Source organism: Hippocampus guttulatus, chromosome 9 (assembly GCF_054856545.1).
Source record: "Hippocampus guttulatus isolate MCC_2025c chromosome 9, RoL_Hgut_1.0, whole genome shotgun sequence".
NCBI classification, from domain to species: Eukaryota; Metazoa; Chordata; class Actinopteri; order Syngnathiformes; family Syngnathidae; genus Hippocampus; species Hippocampus guttulatus.
In genome coordinates this window covers 14,733,091-14,748,499 of record NC_141269.1, presented here as the reverse complement: position 1 = coordinate 14,748,499, position 15,409 = coordinate 14,733,091, and the positions used below count along the sequence as shown (strand labels likewise).

The window sequence follows — 15,409 nt, the reverse complement described above, 5'->3', positions numbered from 1 at the left end:
GTGGTGAGGTTACAATTGTTCAGTTTCAAATCTTTTGACCAAGCTTATTCATTACAGTCTGGAATGACGTTATGACATCATAATCACATAACAGCTGTAAATGATTTGTCTTGGACAGACTTGATGTGTTCAAAATTATAATATTTTGAAAATAACGCAAATCCTATTGTTGTTTTAAAATTATTATTTCTTTAGGGATTCGCAGCGCTGGATTTATAGTCACATCAGTCTTTGTCTAAACTGTTTGTATAGTCCACACAGAAATATGATTTCAATGTGCCAGCATGTTTGTCAAAAACAATGATGTAATATGGTTTGGAGGAAGATGTGAATTATTTTCAGCTGGGGGAAAAAATACCATCAGAATTGCTCATTCTGGAATTGAAGGGCGTTGAAAACTAAAATAAATGCACCAAATCAAGCCAGTTCTTTTTTTCTTTCTCGAACCAGCTCTCCAATCACCACAGGTTTCTGGGTAATCACATTACCCCCTGCAGGAGTCCCCAGTCACTCAGGCTTTTGCTCCTCTTACACCAAATGAGAAGCAATCTCATAAAAACATTTAAATCCTATTTGGGAATAATTTACTTTGACATTTTAAGCAGCACATGGTGGCCTGAATCAGAATAAATTGACCTTTTAACTGAAGAAAAAGGATTTTTAAGTTAATCTCCTTTAGAGGAGGGATGGGGACCTAAAACTTGAATTCCAATAACCAATGTAGGACTCATTCATTTATTGTGTTAATACATCAGTCCACATGGACACACTTCAAGTTGGAACACAACAATTAGCCATACAATTTAGATGTTTATTACTTTTATGTTGCAGAATTCGCCCCATCATCAACAACGGATAAATGGATATTCTGCAAGAATACAACTATTTCCTATCCAACTTTTGACCTAAACCTCAAGACAAAAAGAGGGAATTGACCTGTTGCGTTGTGACAATACCGACAATTCTTTGATTTGTCAACGCTGCAGCTTCTCACCACGGTTACATGGCTGCCTTTGGATTGTGTTGCGTCCAATGCCATGCAACAGTGCTGACAACCGTAGCCATAGAAATGGACTAGGCGCAATAATGCAAGAAGGTAGCTGTTAAGCATGCTTTCAAGCATTTCAGTGTACAGGACAGAATCCTTATCTAAGGCAAGTGTATGTACACAGTGTGAAAGCCCAGCACAGTGCCAGGCAACTCTTCATTGGACATTGAACTTTGAGCATTCTGTGGTCACATCTTTTTCATATTGATTTAAAAAAAAAAAAAAAAAAAAAGCAACACATTACAACATACTGGTACTTTAAAACTCTCCTTATCTTTGTACAATACTATCATGCACAATGGCTTTCTTATGAACTTTTTACAAGATACAAGGGCAACATTTAAAGATGACATGATTTCCAGTCTTATTTAAACAATCACATTTTACATCCTGAGTGTTGTAAAGAAGAAGAGAAGTGCACGTGGAATCTTATAGAAACACAGGTGGGGGACCATCAGCATCTTTGATGCAACTTAAAAAAAATGCACAGTATCACCAAGATGACATTTGACACAATTTGGTATTTTGTTATTTAGTTTCTAATGTTTCAAAGCTAAAGTACAGTAATGGTAAAAACAATTCAATTCTGTCATTCTTTGTCAAATAACTGACAACTTGACAGGTAAAACCATTTCCCCCCTCCCCCCCCCAGTGACAAGGAGTATGGCCATGTGATCCTTCTCCCCTAACCTTTAACTGTGTGCCAAGTAAACTGACCACACGAGTGAATATATTCTTTTAAAAATGGTTTTAAAGACAATAAGTAGGTCCTGCTATTACTACTCTTATGAAACAACAGGGGAAAACATACTGAAAATAGATGCAATGGTACTTAAAATATAGTAAATACTTTTGTCGTTTCCATGATGTCCCCATATGACTGAACACAATTCAAGAAAGTGTAAGAGGAAAAGTGTGGATGAATCTTATCTCATGATGCGTTAAAGGTGCTCAATTGGTGGGCCTGTCAAGGAAAGGCTCGTGGGCAAAACCAGTTTGGCGACAGAGATGGCATGCTTCATTCTTAGACGGAGAATATTTTCTCTGATTTAACAAATATATATACACCGGTATATATAATCTTGAGGTAAACCTTCAAGAGAAGCGGTTTAAGTCTCCAGAAGATTCTTTCCTTCCATCACAGCCTCTCAGTGCCCCCCCCCCCCCCCCCGCCACATTTCTCCCAGAAGCCCACTTGGAACCACTCATTTGCCTCAGAGCCAAATCAGAGTCAAAGTGTCGTATCCTGATGGAGTGATTGCAGTGATACGAGTAGCTGGTAGTAAGGACTTCCAGGCGACGCCACCGTCTCAAAGACAGATTGGAAGGCCCTGCGGTCCAGTTCCTCATCAATTTGGTGCCGGTAGAAGTCCATGGCCACCAAGCAGAATAGGTTGACATCAACCACTTCACTGGAACCCATTCTGCTGATTACATGGGGAAGTCTGGATAAGAAAGGGGTTAAAGACAACAGTTTCCATCTGATGCGGAGAGATACCAGCATCTTAACAAATATCCATATGCTCACAAGTGCTCAACATGCAGAAGATATAGATATACTGTATATATAATATAAAAAGACACCAAGTATTGTGTTCTCAAACGACTGTTTGACCTTCCTTCTTTCTGTACAAAACAAACAAAAAAATGAGCCCCCAAAAGCTAATCTCAGACAATTTAAAGAAACGAAAACCAAGATATTTTTTGCTAAATATATAGTTTGTTTTATAAACATGTTATTTTCTTTTGAAAAGCATTTGTGTTTTTATTTTATTTAATTTTGTTACCGGAAATAATTTCTGCAACTTCCATTTTAGTAATTAGTTTAATTTTTTTCTTAACTATAATAGGGCTGGGCAAATATTTTTTGGAAATTTCATTTCAAACAAGCGGACAAGTCTGTTGCCATTTTGGCTACTTACATTTAATAGATTGGTTTCGTATTGCATCTGATATTGGCTAAAAGCAATTTTTAAAAATAGCCAACAATCTAAAAAAAAAAACAAATCCATAATTGTCCCCTGTGACAATGATACTGAAGCCCCAGTTGCTCCTGATGCTGTCATCAGTCGGCGAATGAGGAGTTGGGCGTGAACCGCTATAGCGCCTTGTCAGTGGGAAGAGCTCTATACAAGTGAAAATCCAGTTACCATTATTGGAACTCAGCAACCTCCAAAACATATGGCATATTACACATCACTTGTATGGACCTGACTAAAATAATATGGCCCCCAAAAACCCCCAAACAAACAAAACATTTTCCCGGCATCTTTTTATTTTTTATTTTTTTTAGAACAATGGCGGGAACCAATATAAAACTTAATCGTAGGTTAAAATGATTGTCGGATTTGTGTTTGGCAGGCCAAATGGCCATAGAATTCACTTGTGGGGAGGGAAAAAAAAGGTTATCCTTTGCCCACTCCTAATAATAACCTTAGTGTACTCACAGGTTGAACACCAAAGTGTTCATTTCACCCAACTTTACACAAATGGAGGTTCATGAACTCATTCAACGTTTAATGTGTGCCATCAGTCCAGCCGTTGCTTTTAATTTTCCATCATTGGTTTGTAGTGCTGTTTTTTTCCACTTGGTGTTATATTTCCACATAGTACCTGAATCATTGTCTTCAAAATTGGGTACTATTTTTAAATTCCAATATTTGCATGGCCATTGAGAGGTACTTAGACTGCAAACAAGGATACAAGGCTGAGATCCACTGCGAGGTGGAAGCGGAGACAAAGAAGCAGGAGAGGCTCCACATAGCCATGGCCACCGGTGTCCTCTGCGTGAAGTTGGACAAGGAGAGCAGGACCCAGTCTCTCACCATCGATGACTGGCCCGTAGCATGGAGTGTCTGGAAAACCTGAAAATGTATATAACCAGTCAGGATTTCAGCAGCGTTTGAAGAAAGACTAGAAATGCAAATATATCAAAGTCGAACTAGGAGAAATCTTTGGTGCTCCTTCTACCAACCTTGTAAACAACTGTGGCCATAAATTGCGGATAGGGTTGCTGGTTGGACAGGAACTCTCCGATGACCTTGTTCATGACGTCTTGGGGTGGAAAGAAATCATCTAGGAACTGTGGAAGAATCCTCGATACTACCCGAGCCTCACTGGGCAAACCTTTTCGGATCCTGCAAAACAGGACAAGCCACATGAAGAGATGAGAGACAGCAACCCAATAAATGGTTTGTTAGCACCAGCACCCATTGAAAGACAAAACCCGGGAGGTCAGAGGGTTCTACGACACTGGTGTCAAACCTATGGCCCAGGGCCCAGATCATCATTATGTGGCCCACATATTGCGTCAACTTCATGACTCTTGCCAAAATGGAAAAATTGTCTTCACTTTTTAACATAATTGACATTTTGAAAGCATTTTTTTTAAACAAATTCAACAATAACGGAATAAGTTATTTTCCTTGACTTCTCATTAAAGCGATCCACCCATCAATTTGTTGTGTATATGTAATACTATTAGTTTACATTCATATGGTTTCATAATCAAAACGACCATCTTGACACCCCCTGTTCAGGTGGCGTGTCAACTTTCGTGAGATTCATCCGGAATAATGTTGTACTTGTGCACAAGAGCGTGTCTACCTGTCAAAGAGCACAGAGACCCTCTCCATGGCGACAATGATGGACTCGCTGTCTGGGGCCTGAGGGTCCGAGTGTGCGGGGCGACCGGCGGGGCTGGCTTTCTCCTTGCCTGAGGAGAAACCAACATGACCCGCCGTGACCCCCACCACATCCGCTACAGCAGAGCCAGAGTCAACCTGACCCCTAACCCCTGCGACTTCTGAACCGGACGCAAGCACCGCTGAGAGGATGACAGGGAGGGTGGCACCAGTTAAACCAGTACGGAAAAGGTTAGACTAGGGACATCGATTTTTAAACGTAAAGGTATTCAATACCAAAAAGGATAAAACTGTGAAATTCTTCAATTTTTATTCAAGGCAATAAGTGAATGCTGCTTCAAAGATTGTGAGACACACAATGTCCTTAGAACATTGCATTCTTGATTAGCCTATCGTGAGGTGAAAACACTACATTTTGCTTTTATAGCTGTAAAGCAAAGGTCACTTCATAGTTGCATTGCATCTCCGAGGCAACTATTTGCAGCATTGTGTTACTTGGCCAGTCAGTGCAAGGAGAACAAAATGCAAGTAGTGACAGTTAGTATGTGACGAAGTAGGGGTTAGAGGTAGGCTACAATACCTACCTTTTTTTTGGACACAAATCGCATGCAGGAAGCAAACAGGCGTTTTAATATTCTACAGTTAGGTCCATATTTGGACGTGGACACAATATTCAGCATTCCACCTTTGAACGACACCACCACGGAATTGAAATGAAACAATCAAGATGTGCTTTAAGGGTAGACTGATTTTTAATTTTAGGGTATGTTTACACCCAAATCAGTGGAACAGTGTGGGAATTACATTTTACGGTCGGAGCCTCCATCATTTTAAGGGATCAAAAGTAATTGGACAATTGGCTCCTTAGCTGTTCCATGGCCATATATATGTCAGTCTCTCATGAATTCACTTACAAGGAGAAGATAAAAGGCCTTGAGTTCATTTCAAGTGTGGTGTATTTATGTGGAAACTGCTGAGGTCATCTCCCAATATGAAGGCCAAAGTGTTGTTGAGATCAGTGAAGCAAGCCATCATTTGCTTGAAGGAAAAATTAATAAATTAAAAAATAAAATAAAAACAAACTCAGCAGAAGCGCAACGGAAAACATTACAAGTCTCCAAATTAAACGTTTGATTCTATCCCAGCCGTCTTCAGGCAATGGAGCCTTAATTGACAATCAGATCTACCTCCGTCAATGCCAGCCTGACATCATCAAAACATGTCTATCGCCGAAATATACACATCTGCGTTTGCCCAATCACAAACACACATGCTGCCAATCTAAACTACAAAATAATATCATACTTAGTGGTCTAAATACGGCATAAGATTTGTATAGATCATAAAATAATTGCAGATGATGGGTGTTAGTGTAAGGCTGGGGAGATAAATAAAATCAATGGTGGGGAGGTGAGGGGAGGGGGTCAGTCCATGCCACCTAAACTGTATTTAATGTTTAATATTTTTCATTGTCTACATCCATGTTATTGCTGCCTGGTGTTGACCCTTGTGTAGTTGTTAGCATGCAATTTCGGTATCTTCGCATGCAGGTTATTTCATGTTCAGTGAATAGTTATATGAGAAACAGTCATATTGGACGTGTTGCTTGAAAAGTACCGGTACATGTTTAAAAAATATATATAAAAACTGGGTCTGTATCAGAATTGGGCACTTGGTCTGTAGGTAAAATCCAGCCTTCCAGTCTCGCTTACCAGTGTACATGCAGGTGAGCATGAGGCCCAGGGCAGCCATGGCTCTGTGAGGTGACGGCATGTTCACTCTGTCGACACTCAGCTTGACAAGTGCCTCTCCATCCACACGAGACAGCTGCTCAGACAGTAAGAGACGCTCCAAACCCCGGAGCACACAGTGATAGATTACTGAGGGGGTGGAGTCCTCACTGGCTGACACCATCACACCGCAAACCTGAAACGAAAGCAGGAAAAAAGAGCACCGAAATAAAAAGGTGATGCACAAGATTAGACACAGTACAGCATCTTTGATCGACAATGGCTAATACAATCTGCTGGGAACCCATCTGTTAAATGTATTCATTCAACACAAAATCACAACCAATGTTATTGAGTTCATTCATTCAGGTGCCACCGTACTTTGAGTTACCTGTATAACTGCAGCCATGAAATCGGATCCTACATCTAGAGGGTAGTTCTCCATCATGTAGAAGGCCACAGCACACATCACTAGGACATGTTGCTGGTTATGCAGGTTCACGCAACTGTAACATAAACAGGAGCAATTATGAGCAAAAGGCTGCATTGCTCTTTTGCTCCAAATAATTTACCGGTATTCTCATGGAACATGTCATCAACTGATATGTGTAACACTAACTGAGCAATAGCCCTTAGGTTGGACAGCAGGTATTCAGAGATGCTCGGGATCAATTGCTTTGCTGTATCGTCGAGAAGGTCACACTCCAGGACATAAAGCACCCCATGAAGAGCACCCATGCGGCTGGGCAGGTGTGTGCTGCGCAGGGTTGACTCTAACAAGCGACAAACTGGCTCTGCAATCACTTTGTCCTGAAAGAACATGATTTTTTTTGAAAGAACATGATTTTTTTTCCTTCTTTTTGAAGAAGTTTTTTTCTACACTGTATTTATTACTCATCAGAGTGCTGCTACAATAACCCAGTGTGCTCACCATGCCCAACACAGCAGCTGCCTTGCAGATAGCGGGCACCAAGTACTGATTAAGGATCTCATCCTCTGGTGGGTGAAGCTTTTGCAGCTCCATCAGGGTGGAGAACATCATGTCAAACTGGTTCCTCTCTGTGAATAGGTCTGACACTGCCAGCAGCTGCCAAGAACAGTAAGATGGGAGCAAATGTCAGCAGTCATTAGTCCTCTAAAGGAGTCAACTGATGGACAAAAGGATTTCACTCATGTCCAAGTGTGTGCACGATGGCTCACCGATCGGACCACTTCACTGACGAGTATAGTTGGTGTTTTCCGGTTACTTGGAGAGCTTGGGATAAGCCACTGGCTGTAGAGCTCCAGAAGAAACTGGGAACATGAGTGAATGTCCACCCCCGCACGATGTTTTCTGTAAGCATACGCAGTGGGAGGTAGTTTTCAACAACAATGACTAAGTCATTTCGTTGATGCTCCCTTTATTCATGACAACTTTGACGGCGATGAGCTAAACATGGCTCGGATGAAAACGTTCAGCGGGTCACTGGGTGTTCTGGTAAATGCTCAAAATGCACGCTCGCTTCATTTCCTAGTTTTTCATCACATAATTGTGGTGTTTCTGATAACCACTTGATAGAGAAATCTATGAGCAAAATTGTATCATGCTTAAAGTTTCATTTAATTTGGACACGTCTAAACGTTTGGGTGCGTATCCAGCACCCCCAAAATGCCTGTGCGCAAACGCGCCGGCCGTCTGGGCGGAGGGCTTTTGAAGTCCACAATTACCACGTCAATGCAAGGGGGCGAACAGAGAGAAGAAGGCTAGACTCGGTCACAAAGTGGGAATGAACAATTTGGGAACAAAGTGCTGTTGAACAACAAAAGACGATTTGAGAACACCTGTAGCGCCCAGGCGACATTTGTCGTCTGCAAAGTCTGCAACTTATTGATTCATTGTAGACCAGACAGAAAGACGTCAACATACCGGTGCTTCAAAGCTTAAACCAAGGCAACCAATCACTACCGAGGGACCGGTCCGGGGGTGCGGTATGCAAATATCGGGGGCAGTGTTTTTCTTGTATTTTGCATATGTAACAATAAAAGTTCAAACTGGCGGACAGGGAACTCTGAGCATGATTACCGGGGCAACAACGTCGTTTGAGATCCTTCCCGCCCTTCATGAAGACAATTTTCCCTGTGTGCCGAGTCATTTCTTTAACTTTGTCCGAGGAAAACTCCGACACCACTACACAGGGCTATTGCAGCCATCCGATGCTCATTCGAAGGTCAGTTCCAAGAAGTACTCTTAACATATCTTAATCCATACTCTGTTACTTGACAATCAGCTACTGATAAATTTCTTTGTAAGCTTTAAGTTTTCTGCATGCAACCGCAAATGGGCTGCTAGCTAGCTTCAGGCTGAAGTTATCTTTGTTGTGCTATCGTCAATTCATTAGCTATCGTCAATTCATTGTGTAAGCTACTGTAATGTGTCGAACATACAGGGATTTTTGGCTGGGCAGCAAGTGCAAGGTAATTTCAAGCTTCTCATATTGACCCATGTTTGGGAGAGTATCTAAAATATGCAGGGAAATCTATCATTTTAGACCTGTTGCTGGTCCCCAAACAAAAACAAAGAAACGCAGAAGTACAGATATTTTACATTTCTGGTCATTGCTTGAGGGAAAGATAAAAAAAATCCTTAAATAAATGAAGGATGCTAGCCATGTATTTTTTTGTGTTGCTTTTTTGACAGGCCATTCATTCTATTGTTTTCTTAACATGGAAGTGTTGTAAAAATTCAAAAAATGTAAACTGTTAGTATTAATTATAAAAAATAAATAAATTATACTAAAACAATTTTTAAAAACTGAGTTGATTGACCAATCTTTTTGAGTCTGAGTTGACTAAAACTTTCACATAGAGATGACTAAAATGTGGCCATTTTCCTTCAAGAGACAAAAAAAAAGTGGCTGCCAAAAAAAACAGTGATTGGTGCATGTTTTTTGTGTAAATAGACAAAGTGGGGAAGTCTGCACTATCTAAAATTATTCATAATACCGAGAGTTGATTGGCGATAAAGGTGGCGACGTGGGAGCTGGTGTATCTGCTTCATCTTCCTCATCTTCGCCCCATTCTTCCTCCCGCAATGGAGTGATATTATTTCCTAACCACACTGAATGAATGGACACCTGTCAAGAAGTGATCAACAAAAGACTTAAAATCTACCTAAACCGTCCATAAGAAGGAGACTGAATTCAGAGGCCTGTACCTGTCCCAATTTATAGTCCATGTTTCCCATCTCACGTTCTGTGTTGATCTGAAGCAGCAGCTTTTCATGACTGATCAGCATCCCTGCTGAAAGAGATTAACAGGAAATCATTTTTAATATGATGAAAAAAAACAGGGTGTACCTTTCACTCGCATGCAGTATTGCTGGCTACCTGCTGAGGCTGCAGACAAAGAGGGCACAGGGTCCCAGGCATGGTAGGGGTGGTGTGTGTGAATATTGTCTCTCTTGGAAACGAGAGCCTGTATTTCTCTCTCAACCTCACCCCGGATCACTGCCAGTTTCCTTCCAAACCTGGGCACAGACGCAAACAATTAAACTGAAGAACGCTCATGAAACTGATCTGAAAAACTGGAAAGAAAAACTAGAAATGGACCGTGTCTCCAGGGCCTTCAGGCTCTTATTGCGGGGCTGCTGTTCCAGACAGCTGACAGCAGGGTTGCCAGCAGTGGGCAGCATCATGGCACCCAGCACCAGGCTGGTGATGGCCTGCACTGCCAACACATTCAACTGCGTACGCTCTAAATCTTCCTACAATGCCAATCAGATGGAGAACACAGGATTCAAGGGATTTGTTTTAGTCACTTCACACATCAAAAATCAACAGCGGTCCCATACTGAATTCTAATACTAATTAGCATTAGCACCTCTTGCTGCGTGTCCTCCTCCTGGTCTATTGTTATTGGTTGGGTGACCAGCACGCCCAGCAAAGTGGCCCAGGTCTCCTCAAATTGAGTCCTGCTACTCCAGCCTGAGACAGTCACAAAATGAGTATCACCGTATTTATTATAAAAAAAAAAAAAGACGAGAGAGAATAGCATAAGGTGCAGATAACAATTGTGCATTTTTACATACCAAGTATGTTTATACGGTACAGGAACTCTCTGAAGACATCCTTCTCTTGCAGAAAGTCGACAGGAATCTCAGGCAATGCTGTACCAAACTCCCCCTCGGGCTGTGGAGACCAACCGAGTTTCCAAACCTGTGGAGTTTTGTCAAAAGATTGTATCACTCTCACACACTTCTCAGCTGCACAAACACATGAAACACTGACCAGTGGAGGAACCCGAGTGAAGCTGTTCACCAGTGGCAGTCGGGCAATACTGATCACAATGTTGCGTAAGGTTGGAGTCAGAAAAGCAGGGATTGCACTGTTTTTACGATGACCTAAGGAAAGAATGCTCTGTAGGCCTTCCACCAGCCCTGCCATGATCTCACATGCTTGCCACTCACACGTATCTGCAAACAAAGAAAATGAATTGCATCTTCCCACAGATTTGCCCAAGATTTGTTCAGAAAAGAAAATCCATAGTTGCAATTACTACGGCTTTGCTTGACAATATATTCAGGTCAGCGAATCCTTACATTTTGTGTGTATGGAATCCACTTCATCTCCTTCAGCATCCGCAGCTAAGTTTTTCTTCTTCTCTGGGACCAGAAGCTGGTCTCCAGGGCTCACAGCAACTTAAACACAAAAACAAATGGAAGCATTTTAAAAACAAATGTAACAGCAATAAATAAAGAGGAAATTACAAAAAATACCACTGGTCTCCTTACCGGCGACCATAATGAGACGTAAGCAGTAGATAAGGGAACACGTGTGTGTTGCGTACTCCTTGGTGGACAGTTTGTTCCAGATGCAAGTCTGCTGCAGGGCCAGGCACAGACAAGCCAGAGACCACTGCAGGTCCACACTCAGGGGTAGCTGATCGTGAATCAGTCGCCAAACTATCACCTGGGTCATGTAGGAGAAAAAAACTGCGCTAAAGCCAACTGAAAAGTAGACAAGTTGGATGCAGATTTGATATTTTACCTCAGTGGCAGTACAGGTGAAAGTAGTTATGAGGTCTTCTTTGTCATAGAGAATGCGCAAAGAGGATGGCAGCTGGTTTACACAGAGGAGGTACTGGGAGAGAGCTCTACAGAGGGCTAAAACCTTGGGATAAAACCCTGGTTCATCTGAAAGCATAGCAAGATACAAAAATCTGAAGACGCAAATATAAATACTGTATCGAAGACAGTCAATCTTTAAAAAAAACAGGCCGTGGTCACTTAGGTCAGTTTGATAAATGCACTGCTTGAATCCACCACTCTTACCATACACATCAGCCAGTTGGGTCCAGTAAGACTGTGGCTCAGAAGTTGGTAAAAAGGACCGGTGTGGGCCAGGAAGTGACTGCGTAACCCCAGCAAGTTGCTCTAAGGTCACCTGCAACGCCGTCTCCAACAAGAGTGGGCCCTGACCTCGTGTTAGTCGCTGAACACCCATGCTCAGGCATGGACACAGCAGACTCAGGTTGAACGCCTCAAAAGTAGCCATGAACAATGGAAATAATGAAATTAAGGCCAAAAAAGGCAGAACATCTTGTTAATGTACTGTACATGCTACTTACTTCAGATCTCATAATGCTGAAAAGATCTGGGGCAGGTAGCTTGGTAAGGAGTTCAGTTGTCTCCAACAGAGATACATCTCCACGTAGGCAACACTGAGACCTCACCAGCGACACATACCACTCCTAGCAAATAGCAAAAATGCATGAACAAACACCTGTTTTCTACTGACATGTATACTTTTTGTGTGAAGTTCATTAAAAAAAAAAAAAAAAAAAGACCAATTCATATTCCGCACTTTATCTGCATTGACCAGTTCAGGGGCAGGCGGTGGATGCCCATCTAAGGGGTGTGATGTCACTGGAGGTGCTGGGCTACTAGTTGTAGCAACTGAGACTCGAAACCTGTCCAGCAGGGAATAGAACCTCTGATGCCTGTGATGGGGAAACAACATGAGCTTTGTGAAATTGTCAAGAGGTGGGAGGGAGTGACATACAATACGTGCAAGTCACAAGTATGGGTGAATAAAAGTCATTCATCACTTTAAGCACTTTGTAGGTTGTCACTTTTTGAAGTTGAGTCAAGTTTGCGTGCAGTAGTTTAGGGAGGCGTTGCCACATCAAAGTTGGCGGACACGCTCACGACCTGAAAAGTACTCTACGGAGAGACTATTTATAGATGTAGTTATGGTGTACCCCAGCTACTGCCCAATGATAGCTGGGATAGGCTTCAGCACGCCCACGACCCCCATGAGGATGAAGTGGTTCGGATTAATGGATGGATACTACTGTATGTATCAATGTCTATGCTTAAGTAACGTTTGCGGTTTTAAAATCGGTATAGTTTTGAGATTATAGACTCCTTGGTGTCCATCGCTTTATTGGCTTCTCAATTAAATGCAGAACCAACATTACGTATTCGATCAGTGATTGAGCTAAACGGTCGAGCTAACCTAGGTAGCTTAGGTTCACAATGCTATCACGCATCAGACAGATGAAAGGAAACATTGTCGTCTGTTGATGTTGTCTCTTATCTTCAAGTTTCAAACTGTGCATGTTGCGATTGTCTACTTCACAGTTTTACCAAAACGATTATCCTTGAATCCAACTTCTCCACACCTTTTTTCTCTCCACAGTCAACTGCCAGCAACATGCAGCATCGCTTCTTTTGCATGTATTTTCCTGGGTGGAACCTTTCCCCAGGTATTTACTGAACTCGCATTGTGTGTGTGTGTGTGGGGGGGGGGGGGGGGGTGTAAACACTGAAATACCCTAAAACACCACAAAAAACCCAGGAGAGTGGTATACTGGTATGAAGGAAGAATGTTTAAGTGATAGATCACATCTAAGAGACAAGCTTTGAATATCAGGGAGTTAAGTTTAGCCTGGGTGGTTAGCTGAAAAAGTTATGGGAGAGTCTTAACCACATGTGCATGTGGAGTACATATACATAAGCACATGCATTTTTTCCAAATCAAATATGTATGCCATTTTTCTCAAGCGTAATGTTATTCACAGTTTCTGCTTGTCACACCAGTGATCCTATCCCTACTTACTGAACTGTAAAAGAGCATTACCTCTGAGCCAGGCTACTGATCTGGAGATATTCTTGGATTCTGTCCAGTTCCTCCACAGGCAGCTGGGCTATGCTGTTCTGAAGGGTAGATAACTTGATTACCTTAAACTTAAAATTTAAATAAAACTTGCAGGCAACACATTCAGAGTGCCACAAAAACAGTTTTTATTTAAAAAAAAAAAAAGGGGGAACAACCTGTAAGGTTTCTGCCAACAACATCTCCACCCTGCGACATGCCAACGTGTCCACCATACGAGCCAAAACCCTGAAGGGCGTGCTCAGCAGCTTGTCCACGTACAGCATCAGCAGGGAGCCAGACTGGCTCAGGTGAATGCCTTCTAAACACTGCAGAGTCTTCTTCAGCATGGTAGGCTGCACAGCAAAATATAGGGGGGACATTTTTAAAAGAAAACAATGCATAAGAAATTAAGGTTGAAAGGTCTGCGACTGGCTGGCAACCAGTTCAATGTGTACTGCCTGACTACTGGCCGGAGACAGCTAGGATAGGCCCCAGCACGCCGGTGGCCCCCGTGAGGATAAAGTGGTTCAGATAATAGATGGATGGGTTAAAAGATTTACAATGCTGATTAAATATGCAAATATTTTAACATGGTCACGACAATACTGAAACGGTGACTATTGCATCGCTTACACAGTAATAACAGGCAGTCTGGATATATGTAAAAAAAGGCCAGATCAAAGTGCTTACATTGGTCAGGTTGTAACAGCGGGACTGAATAGCTTGGATGAACAGACCGCTGGCAGCTGAATTTCGGTGCACAGCACTGATGAAATCCTGCACGGGTGGCTCATGGGAAAGGCTGATGAGATCACTCACATGGTTAACTATCAGCCAGGTGAGATGCTCAGAGTCATGGAGGTTCTGACACTACAAAGACACAATTGCAAATGTAATTCTGGAGCAAATATTTTATTTTATGTTGGTGTAAGAATTGTGACAACTTGCAAAAATTGTGTTCTAATCAAACAGGCTCACCACATAATCACAGAAAAGGATGAGGGCTCCCCTGCGGACAATCTCTCTGTTGATCATGGAGAATAGGGACACAGGATTCTCCTCATCATCTTCTCCTGAAGAATGTGGGCTGAGCAGTTTGGTACATGATCTGCTGTGTCTCCTGAGAGAGAGCCCAGTAAAATTAAAATTCACAAAGCTCAAGGTGTACGACTAGATAGCTTTTTTACTTCTTCCTACTTCCTTTGAACATAAATTGTGCTGAATGCTAATGATTTTTCTTTACTTCCTGCTATCTCTTTATATGTTCAATAAACAAGCAAACAAACAAAATATGACTACTGATTCACTCACCGATTACAACCGTACCTTGGCTTTTGTTGTGAAAAAAGAAAACACACAAACGTAAAACATTGACCGATGTCCAGACTGTTCTTACCTTGGTGTCTGGTGAACCGCAGTCCACCAGGAGTAGTTTGTGTAGTTGATGAGGAGTAGGACTTGGCACCAGAGTAGCACCAGGGAGGGGTGAGTGGTGATCAAGCCTTGCACCATGCTATTCAGGGTCTCTAAATGGTAATAGAGTCCAGCCTCCGATTCATTCTGGCCACTGGCACCCTCACCTTTGAGGAGGAGGCTGGCTGCAGCTGTGATTCTACGAAACATACCTGAATGGGGGAGAAGTAAAAATGGCAATGCTAATGGGACCAGGCTCATCGCCTCAAAAGATTTCAATTTGATAAATGCCTACCACTTTTGAAGATGTGTATTAAACACATGAGCAGTGTACCCAGCTGCTGGCAATAGAAAGTGTGCTGCTGCTCCGTAATGTCCACTTTAACTTGTTTGCAGGAAATTTCATTCAGCAGCACTCCAACCATTTGGAGCAAGAAT

The 15,409-nt window shown here is 42.1% G+C and overlaps 1 protein-coding gene across 3 annotated transcripts in view; it reads right to left on the bottom strand.

Annotated features, from left to right (window-relative positions):
* Window positions 1-721: 721 nt before the first annotated feature.
* htt (huntingtin) overlaps window positions 722-15,409 on the bottom strand; it is a 32,140-nt gene continuing 17,452 nt past the window's right edge. For 2 of the 3 annotated variants that reach the window (XM_086119577.1, XM_086119578.1), the window contains 28 exons: window positions 15,267-15,409; window positions 14,955-15,183; window positions 14,537-14,678; window positions 14,249-14,428; window positions 13,735-13,911; window positions 13,541-13,617; window positions 12,263-12,398; window positions 12,027-12,149; window positions 11,731-11,938; window positions 11,447-11,592; window positions 11,191-11,368; window positions 10,999-11,097; window positions 10,688-10,872; window positions 10,489-10,615; window positions 10,281-10,384; window positions 10,010-10,164; window positions 9,788-9,927; window positions 9,616-9,701; window positions 9,405-9,535; window positions 7,623-7,755; window positions 7,354-7,509; window positions 7,042-7,232; window positions 6,814-6,928; window positions 6,405-6,618; window positions 4,655-4,874; window positions 4,023-4,185; window positions 3,752-3,912; window positions 722-2,493 (listed from right to left, as the gene is read on the bottom strand). In XM_086119577.1, the coding sequence (XP_085975703.1) occupies window positions 2,280-2,493; window positions 3,752-3,912; window positions 4,023-4,185; window positions 4,655-4,874; window positions 6,405-6,618; window positions 6,814-6,928; window positions 7,042-7,232; window positions 7,354-7,509; window positions 7,623-7,755; window positions 9,405-9,535; window positions 9,616-9,701; window positions 9,788-9,927; window positions 10,010-10,164; window positions 10,281-10,384; window positions 10,489-10,615; window positions 10,688-10,872; window positions 10,999-11,097; window positions 11,191-11,368; window positions 11,447-11,592; window positions 11,731-11,938; window positions 12,027-12,149; window positions 12,263-12,398; window positions 13,541-13,617; window positions 13,735-13,911; window positions 14,249-14,428; window positions 14,537-14,678; window positions 14,955-15,183; window positions 15,267-15,409 (4,333 nt within the window). In that variant the 3' untranslated portion in view covers window positions 722-2,279. The remainder of the gene's footprint in view (window positions 2,494-3,751; window positions 3,913-4,022; window positions 4,186-4,654; window positions 4,875-6,404; window positions 6,619-6,813; window positions 6,929-7,041; window positions 7,233-7,353; window positions 7,510-7,622; window positions 7,756-9,404; window positions 9,536-9,615; window positions 9,702-9,787; window positions 9,928-10,009; window positions 10,165-10,280; window positions 10,385-10,488; window positions 10,616-10,687; window positions 10,873-10,998; window positions 11,098-11,190; window positions 11,369-11,446; window positions 11,593-11,730; window positions 11,939-12,026; window positions 12,150-12,262; window positions 12,399-13,540; window positions 13,618-13,734; window positions 13,912-14,248; window positions 14,429-14,536; window positions 14,679-14,954; window positions 15,184-15,266) is intronic. The other variant, XM_086119579.1, reaches the window with a different exon arrangement.